A 12,755-nucleotide genomic window follows, 5' to 3' on the forward strand; every position below is an offset into this window, starting at 1 on the left:
TAATTTATCATTTACCCCTAGTTTTGCAGCTTTTCAACTTTTACGATTCCTTAAATGCACTTTTGTAAGTACCCAAAATTTGCGATCTGGCCTTAAGAAATCGCAAATTACCACCAACTTTGAGTTGGTGGTAATTTGCGATTTCTGAGGCAAACACACTTTTTTGCATTTTTCTAAGTGCCATGTGGTGCATATACATGCCCTTAGGGCACGTATGTGCGTCACATGTGCGTTATGTTCCTTAACCTTCTTAACCGCATGCGCGCTAGCGGTTTTCCCGCTGCGCGCTACGATTTTAAAAACCCCGCGTTACATGACGAGCCCAGCTCGTCATCCGCGTTGGGCACGTTACGCTCATGACGAGCTGGGCTCGTCATGAGCGCCGAAGGGGTTAAAGGAATAGTAATTAGAAGTTAAATGGTTAAAAAACAATTAGTATTATAAATCTCATTCTGTACTGAAAGACACTATAAACGTCCTCTTGGAATAGATTTTCTTGGAATTAGGATGTCAGATGTTCTCTGAACCATGGTCGGTCTTCCGACGTGTGCTCCTGAAATATTCTCTTCAGTATGCCTAATTGCCATGACAACATTTTACAATTTTTAAATAGGATTCCTCAGCCTCGCTTTCTTTAAAAAATAATTACCTTTCACTTTTCACTGGGCAGGAAGGTTCATAAATGCAATATGTTTGACACTTACCCAGATGGGTCCATCAATGTCTGCGCTTAAAGGTATCCACATGATTTGCTTTATTAGTTTCAATTGTTGATTCCTTTGTTTGCGTTCCTTCATTTGTTCGTTTCTTTCTTCTGTTTTCCTTTCTTTCATCCTTTCCTCTCTCACTTCCAGCCTTCACCCTTCGTAACGTCCTGCCTCCCTGCAAAGTAGTTTTCTCAAGTCAGCTTAGTCAAGCCTGGCAAATTCGGGGCTTAAACAGTTTTATGGACTCCTGGCCAGCACCCCAGAAAAGAGCCCTGTTCCCTGTAATGCAACCAGGATTGCCGACCCCATAACATTTTATTGTCAGTGATACCACCCTCCAGAACTACATAATTAACTTCATTGCAACGAGGGATATTGTAGAAGTACTTGCTCCATACCGACTACCTGCCTCTTAAACTATTCTTTATAATTTGTGAGTTCAATGACAAAGATTTCTCCAAAGTTTTTATTTTTCAAAAATCAACTGCCGAAAAACGGGGGGTTGTTTTTGAAAAGTAAAAAACGAACGAGGGAGCACGGCTTTGTCCCTCCCACACTCTCCTCTGTTGTCTGTGTTGTCCGTGCTACCCGCCCTCTCTTGGCGGGTATAAGAAGCAATGCTCTCGCAACCACAATGCAGTGTGAAACATACAAAACAGTAATGACAATAAGGTAGCAAACAACAGCAGATCTTTATGTTCTTATTCTTTTTCAAAAGACGTTTTATTGGATCCACATTCAGCCGACACGTGTTTCGTCGTGTTCAAAAGTGGAGTCGACACGACTCTTCAGGGCTGGTAAATAGACCCAGGCATCTATGGGTCGATGCGAAACGTGAGTGTAGTTGAGAGAAGGATCCTGTGTGTAAGTTGAAGGGTGTTCAATATCTTTAACATCCAGAGAACCCTAGTTCCGGGTTTAGAGCTATAAGTGAGACTGCTCCTCTAACGTAAGCGCTCAATGAGGCTCGTTAGTACAAAAATGAGACTAGACACGTGTGAGTGTCTGACTATACCGGGAGGGGATCCAATTGTTAAAATAAGGGCTGGTTATTAATCTCTGTAGGTTTAGCGAACTGTGGTTCGGTATCCCTCCTCTGTGTGTTCCCGGTCGCCGTGTTCCAAGGACGGACTATTTACCAGCCCTGAAGAGTCGTGTCGACTCCACTTTTGAACACGACGAAACACGTGTCGGCTGAATGTGAATCCAATAAAACGTCTTTTGAAAAAGAATAAGAACATAAAGATCTGCTGTTGTTTGCTACCTTATTGTCATTACTGTTTTGTATGTTTCACACTGCATTGTGGTTGCGAGAGCATTGCTTCTTATAGTTTGTGAAAGTCTTTCTGATTTTCTTGGAACGGTTTAGGGTTACTCCGTTCGCTCTTTACGCACCACGCCTTAGACATCATTTCCCTACGGGTGTTGCCCTCCACACCCACCATAATGGCAGGCCGAATCATAGCCCTTTTTTTCCTCTTCCTCCGTTGTCCACGTTGCCCGCGACATGCCTCCTTTCACGTTGCCTACTGCATCGCCCTTCCTCCCACCAGCAGTATAAAAATGTGCCATGACATCATACCGCTTTTTATTTTTTACTTTCAGCCATGCTGCAGTACAACATGGCTAAAAACATTCACAAAGTCAATACCTTATGTAGGCGAGACCTTTTAGCTTTGCCAAGGCTTGTTCTTTTTTCACTCATTGTCCCTCACCACCAAGATATACCTGACCGTGAGGGGCACGAAAAAACCTCAGACAGCCCACCCTAAATAGGGCAGATGGTCAGATTTCTTACATCTGACGGCTCAACTCCCACAGGCTGTCAGAATAAGGTTTATGACAATGGGGTAAAATGTACTCCATTGGCATAAAACTGGCAGTCTGCCCAACTTTACATGAGGGGGAGGTCTGAGAGTTTAGTGCAAGCTCGTAGTGTGGCAGGACATACTTGCGTGACATTTAGCAATAATCAACTATCTCTTTAAATCCCAAAAACTTGTAAGGAGAAGATGAGGAGACAAGCCTTCTCATCCTTCCTCTCTAAGTATCTACTTCCTCTTCCTGATCGAATGGTAACCGGTGGTAAATTATTTAATGCAAGTTAAAAGAGCTATAGAAAAAGTTGGGCATTTAGATGTATCATTCACAAATTCATCAAGCAGTCGTCAACAACTGTCAGATGTTCATGATTCCATCTTTTTTGGTCAAAGACAATTTAATTTGTGAATAGAATGTAAAATACCTGCCTCTGGGTCAGCCTTGCTCATTTTGCCAATATCCGTGTTTCTCTGTTGGCCAAGCCTTTATTTTTGCACTTTCTTGGGAAAGGAATCAGACTGTGCAGACTGTGTTGGACAGCTCTGGTTTTTGGAGACGTAGCAAAGGAAGCGATTAAATGGACATCAGAAAAGGTTGCTTTGTAGTGTGTCTGTGCACAATGGGGCAACTGCTTATCTCCTCACAGTGCTCAAACTTTCACAAGAGGTTTTCATTCACAGGCATTCTGGATGACACATGAATGCCATGCTGGTGTATCCACTGTCACAACCAGTGGTAACTCTAAAGGGCTAATCTCCATTCCTTTACTGTTGCCATTTAGTGGAAGCTTCTCCTATTGTATTCTCTTCCAGGGAGCAGGAAGTGAAGAGGACAGTACCAAACAATGCAGAAGAGCAGGGAACTCTGATTTATTTCACTTAGACCATGTACACCCTTTACACCATGCTCTTCTACCCCATCTCATATATTCTGCCATACTTTCGTCTAGGATCTAGTAATGTATTGTGTTCTTTTTTCATTGTTTTCTTAATCTGTTGTAGGGATGTATGGGTCTAAGTGTTTGAATTTGTTTCACTGATCAAGTCAATAGAGTAATGCCAGGACTTCGGGTTATGGTGGCACGGTCCTTTGTGAATTTGTTTTTTTTTTTTTTTAATTGTCAAGCTCAAAAATTTTAAGCTCGTGGAGAAATGTGTAGGAGAGGTTTGGTGATCATACTATAATTGGCTATCTAACTTTCCACAGTTTTTTTAACCGACTGGATACCCATTGGGAGAAGGAGATCGGACAGGACTGGGTGGACACCGGTTTTACTCCACTACTGAGCTACACTCTTCTATAAAGTCCGGGGGGCCCTGGTACCTGTTGGGAGGTGCCTCACGCAGAGCCAGAGCGTGAACAATGCTTACTACTAGGAGGTACCAAGCAGCCTTACCTCTTGATTGCCCTTGATAGCCACTTTTATATTTTCACAGATAATAAATACTGCCCCAGCCTCTCTTCCCACCTCGGTGGATGGTGTTCAACGACGAAGAGCCTCCTAGTGGCTCGCTGAAATCCTCAGTGGATGGTGGTGAAAAGTCCTCTACAGTGAAGGCCCATTTTTGGAGGTGATAATGCTGCATAATTAAATAATAATGTTGAAGATTTCGTATTTGAACCCGGGCGTAAATCAACCGCAAAACATTTCCTAGGTCTTAGAACAACCGGCCTTGATTCAACAAAGCGAAGTGTTTATTTCTGAGCTTGCGTTTGAAAGTTAGGTTTCCTTTTACATACTTTCCTTGATAGCAGTTCTTCTTCTTAAGCCATGTCATGTTACCATGATTTTTAAGGCCACTAGTAGCCCAGCGTCCGTTGTTGAGCTGTAGTTTGCCAGTGCTGTGGACCTTGTCAGTGTCATCATTTGGGGAGAGTGGACACTGTTTCCTTTGATGTATCTGTGATGGCCCAGAAAGTCTATCTACGAGGCTTGGTGGTGTTTCTACCACTAGAGCAGAGATGGGGTGTGGGCATTACTTACCCTGAATGTTCTGCTGCTAGTCTAGGCTTTTAGTCTGTTTGTTTGTTCCCAATACAGCTTTAAATGTTTCTGAATGCTGAGATGTTTTTTTTTTTTGCAGCATTATATGCGCTAACTCGACCCGAAGGTATTGGAGCGCTTTACAGGTGCACCAGTTACATTACACAAGGACACGTTAATTTTTTTAAAAAAATTGTAGGCAAGGGGAGATTATGTGATGTGCCCAGAATCACAGGATATTGAGCCGACGTCAAGACTCGCCTCCTCCAAAGTCGGCAGCTCAGGCCATTAGGCCCCAGCAGTAATCTTTGAAAGTATATGTCCATCTCCTTAGTAAACAGAAGGTCATGGCTAAATTCATGTGAACTCTATGACTATTCACTGTATTTTGTTATTTATTGGTAGCTTAGTACTGTTTTCGCTCGATTAAGAACTATGTATAACTTACTCACATAGATCGTTGTATACTATATCTTCGACTTGTAAAGCGCTCTGATACTCGCAAGAGTCTTGTCCGCGCTATATAAAACCTTCAAAATAAAAAATAAATAAAATAAGTCCAAATACAATGTAGATCAATACTTGTACTGATCAGATTTGTTTTTACATTTGTGGCCATCAATCTAAACACATTCTTTTTTTAAACTCCTAAGAGTTGTAGAAATGACAGACTGTCTCAATATTTGCTGCTGGCGAGAAATTGCCCTCCAGTCGGATCGGAATACATCTAATAATAATAAAAACGAGTCATTTACACACGAGGCACTGGGTCTCGCATCACGTGGTCGCTCTGCCTCAGAAAATAAATAAACCAAGTCCAAAATAAGGGATTTATTCTGCCTTCTCCAGCACCGGCAGCCTTTTTTATGAACTCCCTCATTTGCATCCACAGGTCCTCCCAGGATGCTTTGTCTGCTTCAACAAGCTGGCTAATCTTGTGTCACAGTTGTAATGGAAAGTAAATCTTTTTGTGCTCATGTGTGATAAAGGTATTACATTAATATAACATCAAGAGAAGCGTACCTGAAAATATTATCTGCAAAGATTAATATACAATGCCTAGGGTTGGTTCTGTGCTTGCGTAGCCCACTATTTGTGTATCGCCTTGCAGGGTGCACGGCTCGGCACACAATCCAAGAGCTTCATTTTTAACATCTAGATCCAGGGCTGGACTGGCCATAGCAGGCACTGGGCGTTTTCCCGGTGGACCGGATGGGTGGGGGCCGGTTTTGGAGTGATCGGTCCATTTTTGTTACTGGAGGCCAATTTTGCAAGAGTGATGCAATATCGGCCCCCTGTAACAAAAGCAGGAGTGTTTCCCACCTGCACTGCCCCCCTCCCCCGCTTGTCCAACATAACTGCCAGGGTTGGTTTGCATTCTCAGTCCGGCCCTGTCTAGATCCATGATGTGGTGGCAAAGTCAACACATAATTTGTAAAAAAATAAAATAAAATAAATAACCACAGGATCCCAAAGTTTTTCTTAGGAGCCTGCTCCTGCCGAATGCTAGGAATTACCAATACCAAGGATGCACAGTTTTGACCCCAACTCGTGCCTCTGTCTTCAACCTCTCTGCACCTACTGTCTCTTTATCTAACTCTTGCAGGTTCTTTTTCATCCCTTCTTTTTGCCTTTGTCACTATTTTCCTTTCTTTCCCTTCTTCCTTTTTCATATTTTTCTGCTTTTCTCTCTCTTGCCTTGTGATGATTAAACATAAGTCTGTTCCCCAAAAGTGAGTGTTGGCGCCCACCATTGACAACGCCGAGTGCAATTACACACGGGATATGGTCATTCTGCACTTCATTCTGTCAGGTGCCTTTGACCAACATTTCTAGGATATCTCAGTACATGGTCATTACTTAACTGCAATCTTATCACTATCTTGACTTTAGGCGACACAAGTTTGCAGTAAAAAAGGATGGGCTTCACTTTTTATAATTGAGTATCAAAATATATGAATATATAACAATTATATACGGAAAAGGTGCCATTGCAAGAATATAGTGATTAAAGATCCAAGTTAGAAAATACGTATTGCCCCCGCCCCTGCAACTGAGGACCACTTTAATTATAGGACGTTTAGACAGATGCTGAAGACATGGCTCTTTAAGCAGGCCTAGTAATACGTTTCCGGAGCCATAATGGGACAGTTGCCAAGGGTCAGTTTGGTGTACCTGCGCTATACAAGATGAAGTAGCATAACATAACAGATACAAAAGGTCAGTTGAGTCATTTCAGATGTCTGCTACAACTGCAAGAACTTTCAGATATCTGTCAGAGCTCAATTGCTGCCCATTAAAAGGCCCACAACACCTTGTGTTGGGAACCATAAATTCAAATAATAGAGCTTAGCTCATGCCTAAATCCCTGAGGAATAGCTAAATCAGGACACATTTGGGTCACCAGCCTTGACCTATGGCTTTGGGACTCCACTCACCTGCAGTCCTAGTTTTTTAACCGCATGCGTGTGGGCGGAATTCCGCTCGCACGCTGAGATTTTTAAAACCGCACTTTACATGACGAGCTGGGCTCGTTATGAGCGTGCGAGGAGGCTACCTCATGACGAGCCCAGCTCGTCATGAGCGTGGAAGGGGTTAAGGGTTATGTGGCCTGCAAGACCACTTCCTCCTCTCTTTTCCCCTTATCGAAGACACACATACACCACCTCCCTCTTTCGGTTGAGGATGATCTTCACCCTGCATTAAAGACGGCCAATGATAGTTAAGGTAAAAAGTGAACATTCACGCTGGAGAAGATTAGACAATAATTTACGAAAAACTAAATATTTCTTGTGAAACCAAGCACACAGATACACCGGCCACCAAGCTGCCTCTCGTTGAGCCAACATTTGGGGAGAGTCGTTGAAATGGCAGAAGGTGCCCCTCAATGTTCGATTCAAAGACAAATTCAATCAGACAATTTTTCTTCAATATTAGGCCAAGAAGCATACTCGGAGAAAGGTTCTTTTCACAAACACTGTGAGGCTCTCTGAAGTCTGTGATCCTGACAGTAGGAAAGTGAATTTCAGGCGGAAAGAAAGGTTTGACGCCATCCTAGCCTCTTCCAGAAACCCCTAAACTATAGACTCCATAACTGTTCATTGGAGCAACCTAGATATAATATACGACTGTACAACCAATAAGCTTCCAAATCTGGTAGGCTTACTTTTTGCACAATTTCAGCATAACATTTTTGACTACTCAATACAAGTTAGACACCTTTGGGATTGTGCAGCCTGCCCAATAGAAGTCTCTTCTTACAGCAGAAAAGGGCAGATTTAAACTCAGAGAATCATTTTCAAGCTTTCCGGTGTAAGAAGCTGAATTGGATATTTGCAGTAAGTGACCTTTTCAGGATGGAATCCAAGCGCTCAAAACGTTGACATTTCCATTAATCATAATAACAACATTAGGTCGTTGCGCTCTAAGTCAGCGATCATACCAATGGCGTAACATAACTTTAGGATAGCCCCCTGCAAAGTACAAGGCGGGGTTACACTCCGGAGTCAGTCAGGAGCTCCAAGGCCAGGGTACTGTGCTGAAGGGGCCCCCTGGAGCTTGCCCACACCGAGGGGCTGCGTGAGCCTACACCACACCACTGGATCATACACTCCATCAGTTTACGAAGGGATTGTCGTTAGTTGATCCAGGCATAATTCTAAATTTCTTTTTCCTAGTTTAGTGGATCTCTGGGAATATTCCTTCCTTTAGTGGATATTGTTAAATATGGAAATAATGGGAGAGGAGACTCATTCTTGTTAATCAAAGAATATATGCCAGGAGAGGCCAATCACTCCTACTCCTCACCCACCATCCCACATTCCGCATCATCACCCCTTGTGCTGCCCTTCATTGCACCAGGCAACCCTCCAACCACCCTCAACCCCCAACAATTACCCCAAACACTTATTCTTTATCTGCTCATTCTAACAGACAATGCCCCGTCACATTATCCTCAACTCACTGCCACAGGAGGCACATTCACTTGTTTTCAGGGCTCAGTTGTTGTATTCCTTGGAGGGGGATCTCAGGCTCTCATTCAGCAACAAACAGCGGAGAAAGAAGTCTTCCACATTTCTCATGTCTGTTACTGCTTTTGGCCTGCTTGACTGTAGGTGAGAGAACACCTGTGACAAAATGAGAGAGAATTTTTCCTTTTTTTCTATGTACCATTAATATACAAGAACACGTTTTTCCAAACGTGTCCTTTTCAGCGGCGGCTGACATGTAAGGAGGGTGGTGTGGTGTGGGGGGACAAAAATAAAAGCAACAAATAAGTTAAAAAAAAAAAAATCAACTTACCTTCCTGGTGCAAAATCCTCCTCCCGGCAGGCAGGATCCAACGCGGGACCCAGGAAACTGCAGTACCTAATCCAGGCGCTGCTCTCATGCAGCATGAAAGCAGCACCAGCTGGACACTGGAGCTCTATACGGTCTCTAACCCAGCTGTCTGGGTTAGAGAGGTTAAAAATGCGATGTCTGGCTGACCATCACATGATGGCTGGCCATAAAGACATGTGCACTTTAAACTAAAAGTGCCCGGGCCATCACTGCTTTCTGCTTCTGCCTGAAAGCCTCTCCCCCCATCCGAATTCTTGGCTCGGGACGGGGTTTTGAAAAATAAATTGGTAATAAATGAACTTTATTACCATTTTCTTTTTCCATCTCTGGGGAAATGTTTTTGTGGGGCGACACTCCTTCGCTTTACCAGAGGAGCCGCTCCTGGTCCTTTTTGAGTGGAACTCGTGCAAACCATCGACCCTTGTTGGAGCAAATGGCTCCATGTCCTTATTCCACCAAACAAAAAGCCCAACGTAACCAGGGTTAATTTACTCTATAGCTTTAGAGACATAGTTGGAGAACTTTCCCTGCCACTGTGTACCTTTGTCACACTGTGGAGCTACTCACTTATTTTCAACTCAAGACATTTTTTCATTGCCTCAGTTGGAACACAAGTCACGCAACTTAAAATCGTTCTAAGGACACATTAAAAAAATACATTAAGATTAATACCAGTCTCAAAGAATGATCGATTAATTACTCGAGGCTTGATTTACAGTTGACAGACTGGTTCTCCATCACAAATGTGACGGATAGCCCGTCCACCTTATTACAAGTAGCTTGTAATAAAGTATCATGATATCCCTCATGTTTGTGACAGCGTACTAATCCACCAAACTGTAAACCAATTACTTGGTCAGACTTACACACGATTTTTATAAAGGAGTTAGGATATATCAACCACACAAGGCATTTATGTTTTTGCTGTTCCTCCTAAAGTGGGCCACCAGTAAATTGAATTTATGATGATAATCCAAACTAATTTCATACCTGCTGACACGTTTTCCATTGCAAATTGATTTTTTTGCAATGGTTATATTATGTAATGGATGAGGAGAAGCAAAATTATTGGTGAAATATCGCTCTTTGGAAAATCTGTCCTTCTAGAATTAAATTAATCTTAAGAGGTGAACAGGGAGTTGGTTGGCATGATACATCAGTGTGTGTGGTTGTGGCATCTGTAAGATGTGGAGTAAATGTGTATGTGGTTATGGAGTGTCTGTGTCTTTGTTGCACTCGCCCAAGTGCGGACACAACTCGGCGGTGACAAGAGTTCCTATAAGGTTTTAGCACCGTGAATAAGATAAATACTTGACTATCTGTTAATAGTGATCCTGATCTAGGAATATTTATGAGTGCAGCTAGTTAGACCACAGTCACCTATTATACTCCGTTGTATAGTAAATTCCCGGGTTTCTATTATGGGGAACTCTGCCTCAACAGAGGTTAGATTTAGGTAAACGTTGTACTTTGTGTCACGGTTGCGCTAACCTGGCAATCCGGTTATAACCATGCTAGTGTCCAGGGCCGGACTGTCAGTAGCAGGCACCAGGCATTTCCCCGGTGGGCCAGAAAGGTGGTGGCCGGTGTAGGACACGTGGCGGCCGTTTTTGTTACTGGGGCCCAGTTTTGCAAAATCATCCCCTTGTAACAAAAGCGCAGCTGTAGGGGCCGGTTGGACATAATTGCCAGGACTGGTTTGTGATCCCAGTCCGGCCCTGCTAGTATCCACACTTACCAGAAACCACTGGTAACCATAGAATGGATATTTATGTCGGTCAGCAGTGGACTTGGGTAAAGGGGACTGAGACAAAAGAGAGGAAGACTCTAGATATATCTGTTTTACTGATTCTTTCTGCTGGACACAACCTGCCCCTCAGAGGCGTTCATATCTACAACAAGATACAACACTTTAATATTGTGTTAATTACCGTACAGTTCACTATTTCTGGTGTGCAATATGATATAGCTTGTGACAATGTCTGTGTAAATCTCTCTACATGCTCGGGAAAAACTCTGTAATTTTGCTAGGGGTGAAAGATAGAATACACCCTTATAATAAATTAACAAAACGATGAGCATTCACTTTCTGCCACTGGCGCTACCCTAATACCATATGTGATTCAAGTAATATACCAAAGACTGTACAAGGCAAGGATTCACAAGTTCCTATTGTTAAAAGTGCATTAAAGTTTGTAATCCTAGGGCAGATGTGCCCAGGACTATAGAGATTGTCAACTTTGGAAGGATGACTCCAGTACTATTGTGCAAATCAAGGTTGAAGTCCCAGATCTGAAGTGATATCCAGAAGACTTCTTTGAGTTCAACAAGTCCTTAAAAACTCCTGATGAATGTGCAGTGAGCCAGTGGCATAACAATAGCTCCTGCCGCCCCCGCGGTGTGGGGGGCGAATTCCAGGGGGCCCCCTTTGGGACTGGGCACGGGCCTGAGAGATCCTTGCTGTGTCTGGAGTGTGGGGCCCCACTCTATGTAATTTGCAGGGGGGGGCCTCAAGGTCCGTTACGCCACTGTAGTGAGCTCCGTTCTCCTGGCAACAAGAGTCCAGCCGCAACAACTAAGTTGCACAATTTCCGAGCAAGGAATGTTCTGAAACACAAGGAACTTGTACTCAGTGGAACTAAGATGGCCTCCATCCTTTCAAGTATTGTGAGAGTCCCATGGCACAGTGGAAAATGTCATTTCTTCTGGCTCTTCTTGTATTTGTAGTAGGTAAAGGTCTATAGCTTGCACAGTGAAAAAAATCAACGAGTTATAGATACCTATGTCACTAAACAGTAACCACTATCACATATTGAGACCACAACCTTATCTCCAAAAATACATATAGATTTTATTTTTCAAAACAATTTTATCAAATATATATTTTAGTTTTTGCTCATTATATAAAAACCTATTTAATTCTATTCCATATAATCAAATGTGCGGAGAACATAATAATTAGTTGATGAGTGAGTACATTAGACGCATAGTTGATGGGGGGGCAATGCGGTAGATGTGAACTACGCGCGTTTCGGCATTGCTGCCTTCATCAGGGGACCGTCCATTGCGCTACAATTCTGCTCTTCATGGTGCTTATGCGTGGTATACGATACTGTCGCCTTCATACATCGACACACTTTATGGGTTACTAATAATCGCCGCCTAAGTGCACAGATTGTCGAGATTTCTCATAACGCCATCAATCCTTTGTGAGTCAGACATGTATGTCTGAACATAAATCAGAAAGTTAATATGATGTATTTCCAGCCATCCCTGATTCTGTGGAGACACCTCGAGTCTAGACTCATATACCAGATGTCACCGCTTTCCTTAGTGCGGAAGTTCGTGATGCTTTCAGGCGTCCCACCGTGATGGTCTCGTGTGTGCTGGCGAAAGAACCAGGATGCAAACCTTGTTGCATTTGTCACATAGTGCCTGCTCCACAGCCGCGAAGCCGCTCACTAAGCGGCCCCCCAGCACACACACTACATTTACCACTGACCTCAACTGCAGTGGCAAACTTGAGCTCCTTTGGAGTTATAAAGAGCTGTCTCCTTACCCCCAGCCTACACAGGTGAGCGCATGCCACAAGTCATTACTCTTTAACATGTGCAACCGGGTCATAGTTTATCGAAACTCATCAGTATGAACCCAAGACATTCAAAATCAATCACAGGGGAGACAAGTCCATGGATAATTGTGCGACAGGGTTTGTGTAGCTGGATTGTTTTTAATTTTTAAATATTTTGTTTTATGTGATAATCTAATTTTTTGATCTGTCCTGACGAGAGGACTCCATTCGATCAGAGTACTGACCCCGCCGGCGTTCCCACTCACAAGGGTGAATAACACTGACTTACAACATTCACCTTGGTGGTTTTGTCTGTGGTGTGGAGGGTGAC

General features: G+C 43.2%; 2 protein-coding genes across 2 annotated transcripts in view; one reads left to right on the forward strand and one right to left on the reverse strand.

Moving 5' to 3' along the window:
• The window catches only part of LOC144798761 (uncharacterized), a 1,691,129-nt gene that overhangs the window by 1,240,423 nt on the left and 437,951 nt on the right, over positions 1 to 12,755 (reverse strand). The window contains exon 3 of the mRNA XM_078669781.1: positions 705 to 882. Coding sequence (XP_078525907.1) covers positions 705 to 833 — 129 coding nt within the window. The 5' untranslated portion in view covers positions 834 to 882. The remainder of the gene's footprint in view (positions 1 to 704; positions 883 to 12,755) is intronic.
• SMPD3 (sphingomyelin phosphodiesterase 3) overlaps positions 1 to 12,755 on the forward strand; it is a 1,033,773-nt gene that overhangs the window by 113,847 nt on the left and 907,171 nt on the right. The window lies entirely within an intron of this gene.

This window comes from Lissotriton helveticus, chromosome 12 (genome assembly GCF_964261635.1).
Source record: "Lissotriton helveticus chromosome 12, aLisHel1.1, whole genome shotgun sequence".
Taxonomy (NCBI): domain Eukaryota; kingdom Metazoa; phylum Chordata; class Amphibia; order Caudata; family Salamandridae; genus Lissotriton; species Lissotriton helveticus.